Source organism: Bubalus bubalis, chromosome 23 (assembly GCF_019923935.1).
Source record: "Bubalus bubalis isolate 160015118507 breed Murrah chromosome 23, NDDB_SH_1, whole genome shotgun sequence".
NCBI lineage: Eukaryota > Metazoa > Chordata > Mammalia > Artiodactyla > Bovidae > Bubalus > Bubalus bubalis.
The window spans coordinates 21,573,362-21,593,905 of record NC_059179.1 but is presented as its reverse complement, the minus strand read 5'-3'; the positions used below and the strand labels follow the sequence as shown (position 1 = coordinate 21,593,905).

At 39.9% G+C, this 20,544-nt stretch overlaps 1 protein-coding gene across 3 annotated transcripts in view; it reads left to right on the top strand.

The window, feature by feature from the left end:
* Window positions 1-20,286, top strand: part of SEC31B (SEC31 homolog B, COPII coat complex component) — a 65,379-nt gene extending 45,093 nt beyond the window's left edge. Inside the window, exons 26-27 of one of the 3 annotated variants that reach the window (XM_044935371.2) lie at window positions 18,414-18,524; window positions 19,828-20,286. In XM_044935371.2, coding sequence (XP_044791306.2) covers window positions 18,414-18,485 — 72 coding nt within the window. In that variant the 3' untranslated portion in view covers window positions 18,486-18,524; window positions 19,828-20,286. Of the gene's footprint in view, window positions 1-8,024; window positions 8,154-18,413; window positions 18,525-19,827 lie in introns of those variants that run through there. The other 2 variants (XM_044935369.2, XM_044935368.2) reach the window with 2 other exon arrangements.
* The last annotated feature ends 258 nt before the right edge of the window (window positions 20,287-20,544 follow it).

Here is a 20,544-nt window from a genome sequence, read left to right as displayed (position 1 = left end):
ATGCCTTGAACAGTGCCCAAGGATAGTAACCATTTAATAAATATTTGTTGAATGAAAGAACAAAGGAACTCACATTTAGGGGTGGGAGCAGGAAGAAGTATCATCTGAGGAAACTCAGAAGGAACAGCAATCTAGAGAGATGGGGAAAGGAGAGAATCCTTCATTCATGCGCAAGGTCTTACCACCATGAATATGCAATATCTCCCAAATCTTTACCTCCAACCCTGACTTCCATCTTGAGATCCAGAGCTACGTTTTCAAACAAATGCTAGACTTCTCTACTGGGAATGCTTCAGATTGTGAGGGCAATATGTTTATTTTTTTAATTTTTACCATTTAATATGAAAAAGCACACCTTCCAAATAACTTCAATTTAAATATTAACAATGAGAATATCATATGAAGACTCATGGGATGAAGACTCATGGGAAGTTTTAACTCATGGGTTAAAACTTGAGTTTTTTTCTTACAGGGGGAAACACAAAGCTATTAGAAAGCACTCTCAAAACAGTATATTCTTCACAGGTTGGGGTGGGATGGGCAGTTGGTACAAGGGACAAGAGAATAGTAGATTATCTGTGAAAAAGTCCTCCTGGAGATTATAATTAGCCTGCCTCCCCATTCTCATGCTGGTTAAAAGTCACTATTATATTAAGAGAAAAACTCTAAGTACTTTTTTTTAAGAGTTAAAAAAATTTTGCTGTGTGTTCTTGAAATCAGCAAAGTGAATGTAAGAAAAATAGGGAACTATAATAAAAAAGAGCAAAAGTTAAAGAATTAGAAGCCAGTTTTATAGGGCTGTCTTTGAAAGATAATAAGACAGCAAATCCCTAGCTAGAGCCATCAAGAAAAGAGAAACACAAATACATACAATTAAGTTGGTGTGTGCAAAGAAAATACTATAAAAGATTTAAATATATCCTATTTTCTTTAAAATTTATTTAAAGTCCAGATGATTCTCTAGGAAACTATTACTAAATTTGCCTTATTATGAGGCAGAAAACCTGAAAGAGGAAGTTCTAGAGCCAGAGGGTCGGTGTCTCAGCTCTGCTACTTATTAACTATGTGACCCTGGCAAAGAGACTAATCTGAGCTCAGTTAACCTCAACTATAACTGATGGGGTTATGATGTGGCAACTTCAGAGGCTATTGAGAGGGTCAGATGAGATAATACTTGTATAGGACATATGACAAATTGGGGGAGATGCTTACAATATATGACACATGAAGAGCTCTTACATATTAAAACATTTTTTTTTAAAAAAAGGACATGAACAACATAAGTCCCAAAAGAAATAAAAATAGCCAGTAAACAATGGAGGACAGAATATTTAAAAGTTAACTCATCTTCCCTGCCAACTAGCCACTTCTGACTTCACTGTTTCCCACCCCACTACCCCCACTGCCCAGTCTCTCTCAATCCATTCTCGGCATCCAACCAGTTATTAAAACCCGAGTGTATCTTACCTTTGTAATATTTTTCACATACAAGTTCCCTCTTTTCTTTCTCATTGTCTCAGTGACTCTCACTGTTGCAGCCTGAGTTGTGGCCCCCGACCTAAACCACTGTAGAACTCTAGTGATTAACCTCTCTACATAACAGTTTTTATCCACTTCCTGTCAGATACGGTTTGAGCTAGATCAATCTTCTGAAAGCCTGATTCCAATGTCATCCTACTAAAGAATCTTTTGTAGTTCTCCAACTCTGGCCACTTAAGGCCCTCCATAATCTGACCCGACATCCCTTTCCAGCCTCATTTCCCATTAAACACCCCTACTTGTCTAGTCTTCTACTCAGGCCTCTGCTGTGCTTAGTTGCTCAGTTCTGTCTGACTCTTTGTGACCCCATGGACTGTAGCCCACCAGGCTCCTCTGTCCATGGGATTCTCCAGGCAAGAATACATGGAGTGGGTTGCCATGCCCTCCTCCAGAGGATCTTCCTAACCCAGGGATCAAACCCAAGTCTCCTGCATTGCAGGCAGGTTCTTTACTGTCTGAGCCACCAGGAAGCCCCTAGTCAGGCCTAACCAGTTGCTATTCTTGGAAATCCATGCATTCATGCCTCTATGCCTTTGATTATGCTGTTCCATTAATCTTACCTATTCTTAGTATTGTCAGCCAATACTGCTGGGACAACTGGATAGCCACATACAAAAGAATGAGGTTGGATCTCTACCTCATACCACATAAAAATTAACTAAAAATGAATTATAGACCTAAGTGTGAGAGCTAAAACTACAAAACTCTTAGACAAAAACACAGTTTCAATTTTTCATGACCTGGAATTGGGCAACGGTTTCTTAGATATACCAAAAGCACATGTCACCAAAGAAAACATAGATAAACTAGACTTAATCAAGATTAGAAATTTTTATGCTTCAAAAGACACCATCAAGAAAGTAAAAAGACACCCCATAGAATGGAAGAAAATGTCTGCAAGTCATATACCTAGTTAGACACTACCCAGAACATATAAGGAGCACTTCAACTAAAGAGTGAAAAGGCAAATAGCTCAATCTGAAAATGAGCAAAGGACCTACTGTATGGCACAAGGAACTCTACTCAATGCTCTGTGGTGACCTAAATGGGAAGGAAATCCAAAAAAAAAGGAGTTATATGTATACACATAGCTGATTCACTTTGCTCTACACTGGAAACTAACACAACATTGTAAAGCAAGTATACTCTGATAAAAATTAATTCAAAGAAAAATGGACAGAGGATCTGAATAAAAATTTCTCCAAAGAAGGTGTACAAATGGCCACTAACTACATGATAAGATGCTAAACATCATTGCACACGTCCTAAGGCACTTCAGTCGTGTCTGACTCTTTGCAACCTTATGAACTATAGTCTGTTCATGGGATTCTCCAGGCAAGAATATTGAAGTGGGTGCCATGCCCTCCTCCAGGGGATCTTCCCAACCCAGGGGTCAAACCCGCATCTTCTGTGGCTCTTGCACTGCAGGCAGATTCTTTACTACTGAGCCACCGGGGAAGCCACATTGTTAGTTATCATAAAAATACAAATAAAATACACAGCAAGAATTCACACCCACTAAACTAAAAAAAACTATAACAAGTATTGTCAAGCATGTGGATAAATCAAAACCGTCATACATTGCTGGTGGGATTACAAAATAGCGTAACTACTTTGGAGAATAATCTGGCAATTCTTCAAAAGGTTAAACACAGAGTGACTATATGACCCTGCAGTTCCACTCCTAGGCATTTACTCAAGAGAATTAAAAGCATGTGTCCAACAAAAACTCGTAATACATGAGTGTTCATAGCAGCATTATTCATGATGGCCCCAAAGTGAAAACAACCCAAATGTCTATCGAGTGATGAATGGCTGAATAAACTGTGGTCTGTTCATGCAATGGAATATTATTTGGCCATAAAAAGGAATGGAGTACCAATGCTACATGAATGAACCTTGAAAATATCATTCTAAATGAAAGCCAGACACAAAAGGCCATACATTATATGATTCTTTTTATGCAAATGTCCAGAACAAGCAATTCCATAGAAACTGAAAGTAGATTCGTAGTTGCCAAGGACTAAGGAGTGGAAGAATGGGACGTGGCTGCTAATGGATAAAGGATTTCTTTTTAAGGTGATGAAAATGCTCTAAAATAGATTGTGGTGAGGGTTGTACAGATTTTTTAATATCCTGAAACCCATTGATGTGTATGCTTTAAGAGGGTAAATTTTACAATGCAAGAATTATATCTCAATTAATATGTAAAAAAGAATAGCAAGGAGAGATAAAGCCTTCCTCAGTGATCAATGCAAAGAAATAGAGGAAAATAATAGAATAGGAAAGACTAGAGATCTCTTCAAGAAAATTAGAGATACCAAAAAACTTTTCATGCAAAGATGGGCACAATAAAGGACAGAAATGGTATGGACCTAACAGAAGCAGAAGATAGTGAGAAGAGGTGGCAAGAATACACAAAAGAACTATACAAAAGAGATCTTCATGACTCAGATAATCACAATGGTGTGATCACTCACCTAGAGCCAGATATCCTGGAACGTGAAGTCAAGAGGGCTTTAGGAAGCATCACTACAAACAAAGCTAGTGGAGGTAATGGAATTCCAGTTGAGCTATTTCAAATCCTAAAAGATGATATTGTGAAAATGCTGCACTCAATATGCCAGCAAATTTGGAAAACTCAACAGTGACCACAGGACTGGAAAAGGTCAGTTTTCATTCCAATCCCAAAGAAAGGCAATGCCAAAGAATGCTCAAACTACCGCACGATTGTACTCATCTGACACGCTAGTAAAGTAATGCTCAAAATTCTCCAAGCCAGACTTCAACAGTATGTGAACCGTGAACTTCCAGATGTTCAAACTGGATTTAGAAAAGGCAGAGGAACCAGAGATCAAATTGCCAAAATCCATTAGATCATCAAAAAAAACAAGAGAATTTCAGAAAAACATCTACTTCTGCTTTATTGACTATGCCAAAGCCTTTGACTGTGTGGATCACAACAAACTGTGGAAAATTCTTCAAGAGATGGAAATACCAGACTACCTGACCTGCCTCTTGAGAAATCTGTATGCAGGTCAGAAAGCAACAGTAAGAACTGGACATGGAACAACAGACTGGTTCAAAATCAGGAAAGGAGTACATCAAGGCTGTATATTTTCACCTTGCTTATTTAACTTATATTTAGAGTACATCATGAGAAACGCTGGGCTGGATGAGGCACAAGCTGGAATCAAGATTGCCAGGAGAAATACCAATAACCTCAGATATGCAGATGACATCACCCTTATGGCAGAAAGCAAAGAAGAACTAAAGAGCCTCTTGATGAAAGTGAAAGAGGAGAGTGAAAAAGTTGGCTTAAAGCTCAACATTCAGAACACAAAGATCATGGCATCTGGTCCCATCACTTCATGGCAAATAGATGGGGAAACAGTGGAAACAGTGACAGACTTTATTTTTTGGGGGGCTCCAGAATCACAGCAGATGGTGACTGCAGCCATGAAATTAAAAGACACTTGCTCCTTGGAAGAAAACGTATGACTAGCCTAGACAGATTATTAAAAAGCAGAGACATTACTTTACCAACAAAGGTCCATCTAGTCAAAGCTATGGTTTTTCCAGTAGTCATGTGTGGATGTGAGAGTTGGACTATAAAGAAAGCTGAGCACTGAAGAACTGATGCTTTTGAACTGTGGTGTTGGCAAAGGCTCTTCAGAGTCCCTTGGACAGCAAGGAGATCCAACCAATCCATCCTAAAGGAAATCAGTCCTGAATATTCATTGGAAGGACTGATGCTGAAGCTGAAATTCCAATACTTTGGCCACCTGATGCAAAGAATTGTCTCATTTGAAAAGACCCTGATGCTGGGAAAGATTGAAGGCAGGAGGAAAAGGGGCCAACAGAGGATGAGATGATTGGATGGTGTCACTGACTCGATGGGCATGAGTTTGAGTAAACTCTGGGGGTTGGTGATGGACAGGGAGGCCTGGTGTGCTGCAGTCCATGGGATGGCAAAGAGTCAGACATGACTAAGCAACTGAACTGAACTGAAGTGAATATTTTAAAAATGTTACTTATTGTTAAATTAGTATCTAACTCAAAAGCCACAATCAGTTTCTTGAAGACTCACAGCAACTTTTTTCTGCCTCATATAAAGGTTTTTCTGTATTCCCTTATACTCAACTTGAAGTAGAGGCTGTCTTAGGTTATCATTGTATCCCCTCCAGCTCCTAATACAGTACCTTGAACATAGCAAGTACCCGATAAAAATAAATTAAAAGATTTTGCAAAAATAATGAGAGGATCATCAGAATCAACAGAAAATTCTAGGATAAAAAGGACTGAAAAAAGGTTTGCGGGGATATGAGAAAGAAGTTTGTGGCAAGCCTGTGCTCCCACTAATTTTCTAGCATGGTGAGCAGATGAGCGTGGTACATTAGCAGATCATTCCACAAGAGCATCAATGAACACTGAGCATATGTACACAGAGGTTGATGTTATAATCAAAACTTTTAGCAACGTTAATCTGACACACTTAATGCTATGTATAATTGTTATTGTGCTTCATAGCAATTAGGCATAAGTAGCAAGCAATTTACATAAATAACTATAGTTAGTTTTGCTTTTACGCTGCCAAATAAACATTTTACAGTTGTTTCCTCTCCTTTGGTTAGTCCTCCGGTATATATATTAGTAAATCCCATATAAAGTTTAATTTTTATCACACAAGTAATAAGGATCTATTAGATATATAAGCAACTCTTTTGGGTGCTCTACCTGTGCCATCGTTTTCCATGGAGTAGTTACTGCACGACTTATTGGGTGTTTATTCTGTGCACACAAAATACTCTTTTTAGTGCTTTACATGTTTTAAGCGCACATAATTATTACAACAATTATATGAAGTAGAAGCTAGTATGTCTTCCATTTTACAGTCACAGAAACAGAAGCAAGTGTTGGTCAGTGTCCCACAGCTAGTTAAATGGTAAAGATGGAGTTGGAAGCTAGTCGGTCTGATTTCTGGAGCATGTACTCCCTTACTGCTGTGCTTTTCTGCAACTCATATTTCTCTTGCTCTTAATCCCACATGCTAATTGAGGACTCCCAATCCCCGAAAATTTCTTGGTATTTCTTGGAGGTTTTAGGGGTGTTTTGCCCACAGTCATAAAAGGTTCAGTTAACTATCACCTTGTCTCTGCTGACTTTCTATTATTCCATTGCTCTAACTTTCTCCTTGGCTTCATGCCCACCAGGTACCCATATCTGCCAGGTTCTGCTTTATCTACCACTAAGTCCCCTGGGTACATTTTGGGGCACTGTTGCTGCTCACATTGGGCTCAACAGATGAAAAAACAGGGACAAACAAATGTACTACTCTGCTGCTGCTGCATCGCTTCAGTCGTGTCCAACTCTGTGCGACCCCAGAGACAGCAGCCCACCAGGCTCCCCCGTCCCTGGGATTCTCCAGGCAAGAACACTGGAGTGGGTTGCCATTTCCTTCTCCAATGCATGAAAGTGAAAAGTGAAAGGGAAGTCGCTCAGTCGTGTCCGACTCTAGCGACCCCATGGACTGCAGCCCACCAGGCTCCTCCATCCACGGGATTTTCCAGGCAAGAGTACTGGAGTGGGGTGCCATTGCCTTCTCCGGTACTACACTAATGCAAGATATTAATAATTGGGAGAACTGTACAGGGGAGAAGGGGAGCAGATAGATGTGAATTCTGTACTCTCTGCTCTAATTTTCTGTAAACCTAAAACTTCTTTTAAAAGTCTATTTTTTAAATGTCAGGGCAAATATCTTTTAACCCCTTTTAGAGTTTTACTTTTCCACTTCGTATCAAAACTGCTGGTTGTGTACAAGTCATGAAACCCTGTAGGGTTTCATGAAACTGTTCTTTTGTTTTTGCTTATAACCCCCTCCTGGTCACCCTCCAACCTCCTTCACTGGACTGAAACTGAGGGGCTTGCTAACAAATTCCAGTGACAAGATTTAAGAGCTGATCTTCTCAATTCCTTTCCTTTAGAAAGAATGCTCTATTAGGAAGACTCCATAGTTACTCCTTTAGATAAACTTCTGGGGCCTGAGCCCGCCCAGTTTTCCTGATCTGCCTGCAATATGCCGAACCCAAGCAGTGATCCAAGCCTGGAGCCCCTTCATACGGTGGCCCTTTCAAAGGGTGCCATCTTTGCAAGGAAATAGGAAATTTTTTAAAGTATTAGACTCTGTAGTGTTCTTTTCTTGGGATCAACGTTTAGGGATCTCGTGCAAATAGTGCTTTGCCCACCCAAGAGCAGTGTGCTTAGTCTTGGCACTCTGGCTGTTATTGATTCACCCACCCTGGACCACTTCCACTCCTATAACAACTCTGAAGAATTTATGATTTTAGGGAAGACTATTACCTTGGAAGCTAACAGTTTCCAGTGGCTCAAAAGCAAAGACATGGAGACTTGGATTTTAGCCAGAGAAGCAGGATGATTCCTCAATAAGACTCCAACTGAAGCTCCAACCCTTGCCTTGTCTTCAGATGCCTGAAGATGGTGAATTTGATGACAGCATCTCCTCAGACCTGCCCCGGCTTCATATTAGACCCAGTGGAAAATGGGGTAAGCCACAGCCACGCTGCACCAGTCCCCTTTAACTGTCAGGTGGCCATAGTGCCTGATTTGGACAGGACATGATTCTTTCCCAACCTCCTTTCTCCTCCCGTCTGTCTTGCTTTGCCAATCTTTTAGAGGTATTCCATTAGCCTAGGACAGTGAAGTGCTGACTGTGGTGTATGTAAAACTGGTAAAGTCTGAATAAGCTTTATGGATATCATACTATAGTTGTAAGATGTTAATGCTGGGGGAGGCTAGGGAAAGAGGGCATAGAACTTCCCTGTACATTTCTTTGCAACCTTCTGCAAATCTTTTATAATAATTATGTAAAAAATCACAACATGTATATATACATAATCTGGAGTGCCAGAGATTTGGAGAATGGACTTCATTAGAGGCTTTGAAAATCAATCCAGGCATATTATCTGTAGAGTGCATGAGAATCTTCTGGGGAGTTTATTAAACATGAAAGCCCGCAGCTCCAGAGACTCTTGTTGGGCAGTAGAGTGTTGATGGGAGAGTGGGGAAAATCTGTATTGCTGGTGATCCTGAGAGTACGCTTTGAGAAGCACTGGTCAGGGGGAGAACAGGGAGGTGCCGACAAGCATCCCATGCCTAGGTATAATCTGAGGGCCTGGGAGACTCAAATATTGCCTCCATCTTCTGGAAAATGGCTGTTCCAACTGCAACAGTAACAAACAGGTGGACATTCTCTTTTTCGGTGTCTGGATGGAGCACCTTCTGGTGTGGGCAGTTCCCAAAGCTCTTGCTGGTCCCTGTCTTGAGGGGCTGAGTCTCTGACTGCACTGAGAATGAAAACCATGGATCTCCTTCCTTCCCTGCAGTTTTTTCTTGGTATCAGTGTTTTCCTGGTGATTTCAGCTGCCCTGTTTATGGCCACCTTCCCCATACCAAGAGTAAAATATTTATTTGAGGAGAGTGGGATATGCCCACAAGGATTCTGGATCTTTATCTAGGGGCCCTCTGTCCTCTAGGAAACATGCTAACTACTTTCACTCAGAGAAGTCTTTACTGCCGTAACTAGTATTCTATATTCTCAGGCCACCTCCACATTCTTGTCATTAACCCTGAAGGGAGTCTGTGAATCATGTTTTGCTTTATGCTTTTTCCTACAAGCTTCTAAGGCTATTTCATTCTTATACCAATGGGACACATTTAAAAGAGCAATCAGATCTTTCCCCCTCCCACTCTCTCTCCATCATTCATTCTGAGATCTCTCAACTGGAAGTACCTCTGTTTTTACTTGCTCCCATCTGGGCTGACTCCTTTTCCTATTTGGAACCAGTCTGTTGTTCCATGTCCAGTTCTAACTGTTGCTTCCTGCCCTGCATATAGGTTTCTCGAGAGGCAGGTCAGGTGGTCTGGTATTCCCATCTCTTGAAGAATTTTCCACAGTTTATTGTGAGCCACACAGTTAAGGGAGGCCTGGCATGCTGCGATTCATGGGGTCGCAAAGAGTTGGACACAACTGAGCAACTGAACTGAACTGAACTGATCTTTTGTCTTGTCTTCACTGCCTTTTGCCACAACCCCTGGAATATCGACATTAACAAGTTCCTTCCCCTCCCTTTTAATGTGAGTTTAGGTCCTTGCTGTTTTCTCCATCACTAAATATCTTTTCAACTCTTGTTAAGCAACCATCCATAGATACAGATACATTAGCAGTTCTGAGGCTGTGAATAACTGCTGAAGCAGAGCCCTGTGGACCTTTTTTTTTTTTCTTCTTTTTAATCATTTCTCCATTGCTTCTCTGCTCTGGGGACTTTCTAAACTTGCAGTACCTCAGTAGCTGTAATCTGCCCATAATCTATCCACAATTCAAAATTCTTTGATCTAGAGCATTAACACCCACAGCTTCCAACATTACACAACTTTTTTCATAGGCTATCTGGCCTCCTGAATTGGCTATTCCAGAATCAGCCTGATCACCAGCAAAATTTTCCCAGGGAGCTGGTACAGGACAGGAGGGACTTTGGCTCAACCCAAATACAAATGCCACAGCTTCTCTTTTAGCTCTTGGAAAGCCTCCAAGTTTGTTTGTTTGTCTTTTCTTACCTAATATTTATTATCCATAGAGCCATACACTCAGATTTTCAACGCCCTTCTTCACCTAATACTATTTGAAGAAATGTACTTTATTTTATCTGCTTAGGGAGTTTTAGGGTCTTCCCAGGTGGCGCTAGCGGTAAACAACCCTCCTGCCAATGCAGGAGACTTAGGAGATTTGGATTCAATCCCATGGTCAGGAAGATCCCCTCTAGGAGGCCATAGCATCCCACTCCAGTATTCTTGCCTGGAGAATCCCATGGACAGAGGAGCCTGGCAGGCTACAGTCCATGGGGTTGCAAAGAGTTGGACATGACTGAAGCAACTTAGCATTCATGCATGCAGACATAACTAATAGAGAATGGGAACCTGCAATTTTGTATAACTTCCTGCGTGCATGCGTGCTCAGTTGCTCAGAAGTTCTAGAGCCTGCCAGGCTCCTCTGTCCATGGGATTCTCCAGGCAAGAACACTGGAGTGGGTTGTCATGCCCTCCTCCAGGGGATCTTCCCAACCCAGGGATCCAACCCACATCTCTTATGTCTTCTGCATCGGCAGACAGATTCTTTACCACTAGCGCCACCTGGGCACTCTTTTCAGTTCAGTTCAGTCTCTCAGTCGTGTCCGACTCTTTGCAACCCCATGAATCGCAAAAGTCGCAGCACGCCCACTCTTAGTTGTATCTAATTGTGGGCAAACACTATCCAATTAGTTTTACTTATTTCTCCCTATTTGGAGGCTTTCTCCAAGCTAGCGTAGCCGGTGAGGAGGTCTGTAGCGCATCACCTCGTGCTCTGAGTGGTGTGGCAGCCCTCGTGAGGACACATGCCTGATTCTGTACAGCCCCACAGCACAGACCAGCGCAGGCCCAGGAAGGAGCACCGAACATGCTACCTGCAGACTTACTCATCCCTTTACATGACCAGGACCTTGTTACTGCACTAAGTTTGTGGATACGACTCGCTATCCCCTCAGTACAAGAGTCCCTCCCAGGAAAGAACTCAGTCTCATGCAGCAAAGCTAACAGGCCAGCCTCACTGATTGGCAAGTGTAACTAGATACATTAGAACTCCAGTGGTTGATATAGCTTCACTCTAAGTTAGGATTCCCTTTCCCCCTTCCACACACGTTTTTTGGTTTTTTTTTTAAACAAAGGTTCTAAACAGAATTTTCCAGGATTTGGTGTTTTCTTCTCAATGCCCAGGACTTTCATCTCTATGCCCTCTGACCCCCTTCTTGGTTCACTCTCCCCACAAGTCCTTGAGTAACAAGTTTGGATTCTCTTTGCCCTTTGAGGTACACAGAGAGTCTCTGGGTCATGAAGCCCTAGTTGGCTCGATTCAAGAAGACAGTCTGATAATAATAACTTTGGGTGAAGCCCAGGGAAGAGGAGAAGTGGTGGTAAATGAATGTAGATACAGATCTTCAGCTGGAGCTGGTGGTTTGGCACAGAAAGATTATAGGGGAAAGGAGGAGAAAGGTTGAGGGGAGGGTCCAGACTAGCGGAGCTGCTGGTAGATGCCACAGTGAAAAACTTTCTCTTAGAATGTATGTCTAACGGCCAGGTGTTTCACCTCATGGAATTTACAAAATCCACTGGGCCAGGGAAAACCCAAGGATAGCTCTTCCTGAGCAAATTTTATTGTGACTCTAGCTTCTGCAACATCGGACCTGCAGAGCACACACACAAATATGTATGTACACACAATTATATACGTAGAAGGCAAGTCTTACTGGTGACTGAAATAATATCTCATTGATCCAAACATTTTCACTACATTTGCTGATAGTACCTAAGGAGATTTGAGCTAGAAACAATTCACTGTACAACTAGAGAGAGTTAAGTTTAAAATGCAGACTTTTCCAAGAGTGACCAGCATGACGAATTCTTATACATTGTATAGTAGAAATAATTGAAATCAGGCTCTTTCCAATTTAGTCATTGGATGGGATTAGAAAATAGAAGGCCCAAGATATTTAAAGTCTTGAAGGGAAGAGAAGGATTCAGTATTTCAAAGATAAGCTTCCTCCAACTTAAAAATCTGTCAGGAGGGAACAGAGGTGATATCAATGGAGAGATCTATTTCAGTGGAGAAATAGATCTATTTCAGAGGCCAGATTACAGCGAGTAAACAGTTGTGAAATGAAATCAACCAGCATAGATTCATTGAAGAAGTGTGGATGTGAAAGGAAAGAGAGAAATGATTGTGGTGAAGACTGGAGCCAAGTGAAGGCTTTTTTCAAGATCAGTAGGAAAGGAAAAAGTAATGAATGTGTAGTTTTGGCCATATCCCCATTATCTCTTTCATGGTTTTAAACTCCTTCTCATTCTTCAAAAGGAATTCAGCTCTAAAAATAATTCTCAAGCTGTTTTATATAAATGTGAATTTTCTATATTATAATGCAGTGCCCTAAAATACTAGGAAAAAATGTTATACATCACTTGGCTATAAAGAAAGAAATGTTAAACAGATGCTTCCGTTTTAACAGTTGTCCTTAACGCTGGTATTAAAACCCCGTGATATCTCAGCTCTAGCCCTTGCCAAGTAACTACCGGCAAAGGCAAAGATAATATATAATAGTCCACATTAATAGCCCATAGGCGACGATGTATCATGCAGCTCTGCAAAACAATCTCAGGCAGATTCCTTTCCCAAGGAAATCGCAAATTTCAAGGGATAATCTTTTCCCTTGAAAATGAAAAGGCATTTGTATTCCAGGATATTTTATAGAGCGGTCTTTCTGTCCTCATATCCCTCCTTCTTTATGTATTGTAGCAAACTCTGCTGAGAAACACTGAGCTACAAAAAAGCACTTCAACACTTAGCATGTAAATGAGGACTCTAACTGGGAATAAACTGAACTCATTCTCTGTTCTGTGGTCTCTAAGTGAAAGCTGCTAAGGTACAGCTCAAACCACTCTTCCCAGAAAGCCTGGGATTGCAGGAACCTCTTCCAGGATTGTTACGAAGGCAGAAAACTTTGTTTTATGATCTTTAACATTGGTCCCTGTAGTATAGACTTTAGAAAATATTCATGTTCTCAGCTGCATTGATGGATCAGTCAATTGGTTTATGTCAGGATCAAGGAGGAAAGTATGTATGGTAACTGTAAGAATTATCTTACAACACAATTAGGTGACCAGTTCAAGGTGGGAAAATTGACAAGCGTTGGCACTTTGGTACCATTTTCATTACTTAATGGAACTAAATCCAAATGGATGGTAAAAGTTTTCTTTCCTCAATCTGACCCAACTATCAATTTCTGTTGCCTTTGCTAACCAGCCACATCTCAAATAGAAATAAACTCAAATATCTGTTTGAATAAATTTTCTCTTTTCACTAATTTGTGTTCTTGATTTTCCCCCAAGGGCAGTCATATCTATATGATGTTCCCCAAGATTCACTCTAATTACTGGCTATCAAGATCTCTCAGGCACAAGAATCCTTTTACTATCCTTCTTTTGCCTATTTTGAGCCATGGTAGTATTTACCATGGAAGGTTTAGACAAAGAGAAATATATGCAGTTGACAATAATACAAAAAGTATAGATGAAGCCGGATGAGCCAGCAGTTGGTAACTGTTGAAGCTGAACTATGGCAGGTTATTCTATATGCTACTTTATCTTTCTAAGAAAATGTTTATAATATAGAATTAAACAACAGAATAAATAGTCTGAACAGAACCAACCATCTGTGCAGTCTAGTCTCTACCAGATGCCTTAGACTAACATGAAGAAATACCAGACAGGATAAAACGGTTCAACTATCACTATTTATTTGCTTGGATATTAGTATGAAATGAAATCTTCAAAGTCTGATATGGAGGGCCTGAGTAAAGCAAAAGGACTATGATTTATGGTAGCAAAAAAGAATTACAGTTTTGAATGAAGGGGAATTTCTCCTTCTGAAGGATGGGTTAAGCTTGACCTAGTAAACGTAAGAATTTCATTTAGGGAATTGCATAGAAAGATTGAGCTATTGTCTCACTTACAGGGTCTTTTTGAGGCTGCTGGCACATAGCCTCACACTGTGCTGGTACCAGAGGATGCTGAAGTTGGGAAAATATCCTTTTAAGAAAGGTGAATTTGAACTGGTCAGACAATAGTGGATTTAAATGATCCCCTTATGGTTTGATTTCTCTTGGTGTGGAGAAAGCTCTGATCTTAGAAGCATACAGTGAAATGATATGATCAATAACAAGAGCCAACTATAAAGACTGAGAAAAACAAACCGTAAAAGTTTGGCTCATAATAAGACTAGAGAGTCTGTCCAAAGTGGATGGTAGTTTCTTTCGAGAGGCCCTCAGAGTGTAGGTATATTTCAAATGGGAGGCAGTGGGGAATGTTGTTTATGTGAACCAGGCTCAGAGTTCCCCCAACTATTAACCCTGCCTGATCTTTTACCTAGGAAGAAAAATCTGCTTTCTGAAAAATGAGAGTTTATCCTAAGAAAAATTGTATTGCCCCATCTCTCTAAACTCTATGAAATCTCCTCTGCCTTTCTGATGGAAATAGAGAAGAGTTTTTTGGGTGTGTCTGGTTTAAGATCAACACTATATATTTATTCTATATGTCTCCTTGTCATGCAATTAAATTAGGAATATTGGGTAATTTGTTTTTATATTGGCTAGTTACTTTGATAACCAAAAGGCAAAAGAGCTCTAAAGATTCCCAAGTGTTTATTTAAAAGCTGTTAAATGAAGAATGATGAAATGGAGGATACCCATAATCATTCTTGGACTCCTGGAAATTCTAACAGATGCTACAAATATATGTCTTTATTCTTAGGAGAATATAGTCAGAACTAGCTCCCTTATGTTACAAGTAAACTTTTAACATCAGAGGCAGTACAGATAGCACAGAAGTTTTTGCACTGATCTCCATACAAACACAAACCTGCTGTCTTGAAAAGAACAGGTAATTTGAGTTTGGGGACAAAAGCCAGTACTTCATATATCTAATCCAAATCAAGAGGTAGAAGATAGTTTTAAATGAGATGAAAGGAATGAAATAAAAGTGCATTCTATGGATAATTAATGTAAGAGACAATTTAAGTAAGCTAACAGAAGAAATACTTTTAACAATAAAAATATTAGCCAGGTATAAGCTTTTGTTTCTCAGTGCCAGACTTCTGCATGTTTGTCAGACTAAACTTAATATCATTAAAAATTCCCAGAAGAATTGGAGTGCCAGACAGAGAAAAAAGTCTGGCCATAGTATGAAGTAGCACGGTCCAGTATTCTGGCTACTGAGCTACAAATCATGGGCAGAGGAGACAAAGCAGTCCTGTCTGACACAGGATGGTTTGGTGGCTCAGTGTAGCAAGTGATGTTGAGTCAAATTCCTGTCTCATTACTAACAAGCTATGTGTCTTTGGCAAAGTTACAGAGTGAATGCTCACTAACTATTGGTTCACATCATTATTATTCCTGAGTATAGATTGTGTCCCAAGACAAATCTGGCACAAAGCCAAAGCTAATCATAAGTTCTCCTTTCTCAGGAGCCTATAGCTATACAGCACTAAGAACTTCAGTAAGCCAGGCAACTTTCTATTTTTAAACTACAAAATATGAAAAATGGAGGCAGAGGTAGCTAATTCAATCTAGGAAGACTTCCTGGAGGAGGAAATACCTGAGGTAAGTCTTTAAGGATGAGTAGATGGCAAGGCTCTGGTGGAATCTTTGGAATCTTTTAGCCAAAAACCCATTTCATCCAAATGTGAGCAAATGAAATCCTTTAGAAATGCCCTGATTTATAATAATAATAATCAGCCAGCAGATTAAGAGAAATTGATTATATGAGTTGGATAAAAAAAAAAAAAAGAGCAAATGGAGTCTAGGAAAAAGGGATTTTATTAATAGTCCCGGAGATAATAACATTACCCAATATAGAGTGGCATTAAACCAATTGTTCCAGCTGAGAAAAAGGGGAAAAAGTAAACTCTTTCCATGGAAGAGAGAGGGTTTGGTTTGAAATCTCTTTTCTTCTGACCCTTTTAAAAAATATCCCAATTTGCTTATTATTATTGCTGTCTAGTCACTAAGTCGTGTCTGACTTTTTGTGACACCATGGACTGTAGTCTACCAGGCTCCTCTGTCCATGGGATTTCCGAGGCAAGAATACCAGAGTGGGTTGCCATTTCCTTCTCCAGGGAATCTTCCCAACCCAGAGATCGAACCCTCGTCTCCTGCATTGGCAGGCAAATTCTTTACCACTGAGCCACCAGGAAAGCCCAATTTTCTTTCTATAATGTCATAAAAAGAAGATCTTTCTTTGTATCACATTATCCTCCACACACACAAAAATGAAGATGTATCATGGAGCGGTGTCGTCATCACTTCTACAAACTGGTTTTGCAAGAAAAGCTGTAATGAAGTGTCTCCTCCAGACCTCACAGCCTTTGTAAATATAATAGTTATTATATTAATATTATTATATGTGGCAAGAGATACCGAGACTCTGAAAGAAACAATGCATGGCTCCACTGTTGAGAAATCAATGACAAAATGGAAATTAAATTTCAGTAATCGTGTCGCAAGCCCTTAGAAGGACTTCCTGCTGTGCAGCTGCCAACCTAATCCACCTCCAAGTTACTGCACAAATCTCAAGCCATTTTTTTTCAATGGGCTATAAACCTTTTTTTATTGAGCAGGGAAGCTATTAGGTATGTGAATCTTTCATATTGGCATATTATTTTCCAGATTCCAAAGCAATTTCACACACCTTACTTTTTATGTCCCCAACTTTGAAAATCCCCAACCTCTGTGGGCTTGAGAATCCTCTTAGTTTGACGAAATGGAATGGATTCTCACCCGATCGCATCTGTTCTTTTCATATCTATCAGAGGGAAGAACTCAACAAAAACTTAATATGCAACAAAGCACCATGAATTCAATCATTTTTAAATGAGTGTGTGTTTTATTATTCATAATTTATATGAAAAATAGTTTCACATACATTGCAAAAAATAATAAACTATAGATGATACTCAGTGAGAATATGGACTCAAGGCCCCCCCCCACCACAACACACACACATAATCTCAAATCAGGGGTTTTGCATGTCATTATCAGATGAAATTTCAAGAGCCATAGAAAGGTTCCCCCAAAAAATGCACATGCAGAGAACCAAGGAAATATATATTTCAAAGCTGCCTTAAAACCCTAAGTTTTCAGATAAGTTCTTTCTCTACTGCGGAAAAGAGACTGACCCTGTTTAACCCCTTTGTAAAGAAGGAGAGGTAGTTAAAAATCTCCCTTAAAGCACAAGGGCAGAGCCAGGGCTAGCATCTGCCTCCCAGTGCATCTTTCTAATTTGGTGATTGAGTGGAGCAGAAAGAAAGAGAAGTGGATAGTACTGAGCAAGACCTAGTATCATTATGAGACATCATTTGGAGTAAAATGAAGGTAAAAGTTAAGAAAAAACATGTTCTAGGCCTGTTCACTCCAGATAAACACAAGTATTGGAAGTGAAAAGTCAAATTGGTTATCTCTGGCCACCATTATAGCCATCACCATCTGCTTGGCTGTGTCATGTGCTCATACACTCCCCTTCTCTCTCTTTCTTAAGCCATTAGGATTAAGACAAACAAATTCAAAGAAAAGATTATTCTCAAGTTATTAAAGAAAATTATTCTCAGATAAGTCCCAACAAAAAGGAACTGTGGAGAATGCTTTTTTCCTCCTAATTATCTTGCCCTGAGATATCTAGTAAAACTGCAGATTGTAGGTGAATGTCATCTTTATTCTCTCCTTTTCAAGCTCAGGAATTTCTGTTGATAGACTCCTTTAGACAGCAATTTCAGGAAAGCCTACAATTGAACAGCCAAGCAGAAATTGTGGTTCTCTATTTGTTAAACGCTTCTGGGATCCTTACATAAAAGGTTGATAATGAAGTATTAAGAGAAACTCTGAAAGGCTGCGGTTGGTCAAATTTCTCTGCATGGCACAAAGGGAAGGATGACCTTATGTAAAACCCTGATAGTTCCATTATAAGAATAATCAAGATTTAATGTGAAGCTTAAAAATCACTTTCAAATGCTACCCAAATCAGACTCTTGGCAAACTATAAATGTTGCATTCAAATTGGGGCTTATAGGGGAAAGGCAATTAAAATCTAATTGCATTATACAGGAGAGTTGTACATTTTCTCCTCAAAGTCAGGCGAGGCAAGAAGGGGTTCTTAAACCCTGTTTTTAAATTAGAACTTTCTTTCACATCTCTTTTTTTCTTCTCTCTTTTTGAATCCAGACACTTGAATTTGGACAGACAAGCAACCCAGCCACCTTTCAGCGTGGCTGTGTCAGTATCGGAATGAAATGAACATGACCCCCTCCAGCAGGGAAGGAACACACAGTAAAGGTATTTTTATAGAACAATTCTTCACACTGCCCTGGTGACTGGGGAAAGGAATCTCGTGTTTCTCTTTTGCTGATACTGAATCAGCTGAAGAATACCATGAACGTCAGTAGAAATGCTCTGAAATAGTCTCCTCTCCCTTTTGTCTTTTTGTTCTCATGGAGAGAGAAGACAGATTTTTTTTTAACATGACATATTTAATTAAAATGCCAATTAAAAACTGACCAGTTATTTGGTGGTTCAGTTTATAATCATTGATGTTACAAATTATTGTGTTAGCTTGCAAGTTGTTGTACTCATTTGACACACTTCTGATCGACTCTCTAATACAGATGGATTTACTCATTTAAAATTAGAATACACTCTCAACCAGCATAGGAAGCTGATTTTAGCAATGAAATTCCTATTTTTGTTTTCTCAATAGTTTGTGCAGCAATTGGATTTATATCTTGATTACATAGATGGGCAAGGCTAAAATTGATAAAGAGAGAAACTGAGTTTATATTTTAATTGGGGAGAAATTCCAAACACCTAGCGACATGTATCTCCCAGGTCTTTCTTCTGTATGTTATTGGATACTTGCTTGTTAACATTTCCTTATATAGATATTTATATGGTTTCCAAGAGCTAAATGAAAAGGATGATAATATCATCTATGATTTGTGTAATGGTTTATAGATTACAAAGCATTTTCAGACACATTTTCTCATTTTCTGAGCAATTTAGAAATATGTGTAAATGGAATAAATGAAATACATTTGTAGAGAAGTTTATGTTTCTAAAACAGTTTATTTCAAACATGTTTGTTAACCTGGTACCAACTCAGTAGCTTGAGTAAATTTTTCAGTGTCTAGGAAGTGTCGATATGAGCAGTTACTTAGAATATTCTGAAAAAAATATTTAAGTCAGAAAGTGCAAAATAAGATTCCATTGAATTTTGTCTCCTGCCTCCACCTCAAAGATCACATTCAGCTTACAGTAGATCTTGCTCTGAACCACCTCTTCTTCACCACAATTCTGACATCAGAATTTGGTAAAAAGGGCTACTGTCCGTTTCCCCCAAAATGACTTGAATATATGTGGTCCAGCAATTTGCAAAAGTAAGGACCCCCCATCTTATAATCCATTCCTATATTGCCAAGAATCTTAAAGATTTACTAAAACTGACCGTAAATTTAGAAAGAGTCCTACTCCGTGGAACAATTTTTTTTTTCCCTAGGAGAGATCCCAAGGCTTCCTACAGTTCTAGAAATGAAAATAAGCTCTCTCCAATAGATTACACACAATTACCTATTCCCAATTCCAGGTAAGAGTCCAGGTTACTTACCAGGTATGGCTGAGTTGGAAGACACAGGTGAAAAGAAAGATGCACACAGAAGGCTTCACAAGCATCCTAATCCTTCGGAGTAATAAGGATAGAGAATTCTAAACTTTGGGAGACAGAGAGGTAAGATGGAAAAGTATTCTCCTCAGTGGTAGTGGGGTGGAATTCCCCTCAAACCCCAACTTCCTTGGTGTGTAAGTGATCCCAAACAGAGTTAAGGGGAGGTGAAATGGAGCTGCCAAACTTCCAAAGAAGAGATTATCTCCTTAATTAAAGTTTTTTTTTCCTCCCTAAGTCCTTCAGCCAATCAGAACTCAAGTGCCAGAGAAAGATTGATTCGATCAAAAGAACACTCCAGGATCCTCTCCCAGACAAATGCAGAAGAAGGGGACGAGGAAAAGGGGACAAAGAGAGGAACACAGAGAAAGAGGACAAAGAAAAGGGTGGGGGGGGGGGCGGGAAGGGACATAGCAAATCCCCTCCACATAATCACTGCATGGAGTCTTTCTCCTCCCTCTGCCTCCTCCCACCCCACCCCAGCCTCCCCCACCCAGGCATACTCACCGCAGACACAGACATACGGAGAGGGGAGCCTGGTCCCCAAAGGGATTTAGAAGGAACTGTGTTTTCCCGACTGGACTTTGTAGGGCTTTGAGACTTCATTTGCATTCAGTGTAGCTTTCTTCAGAGAAAAATATA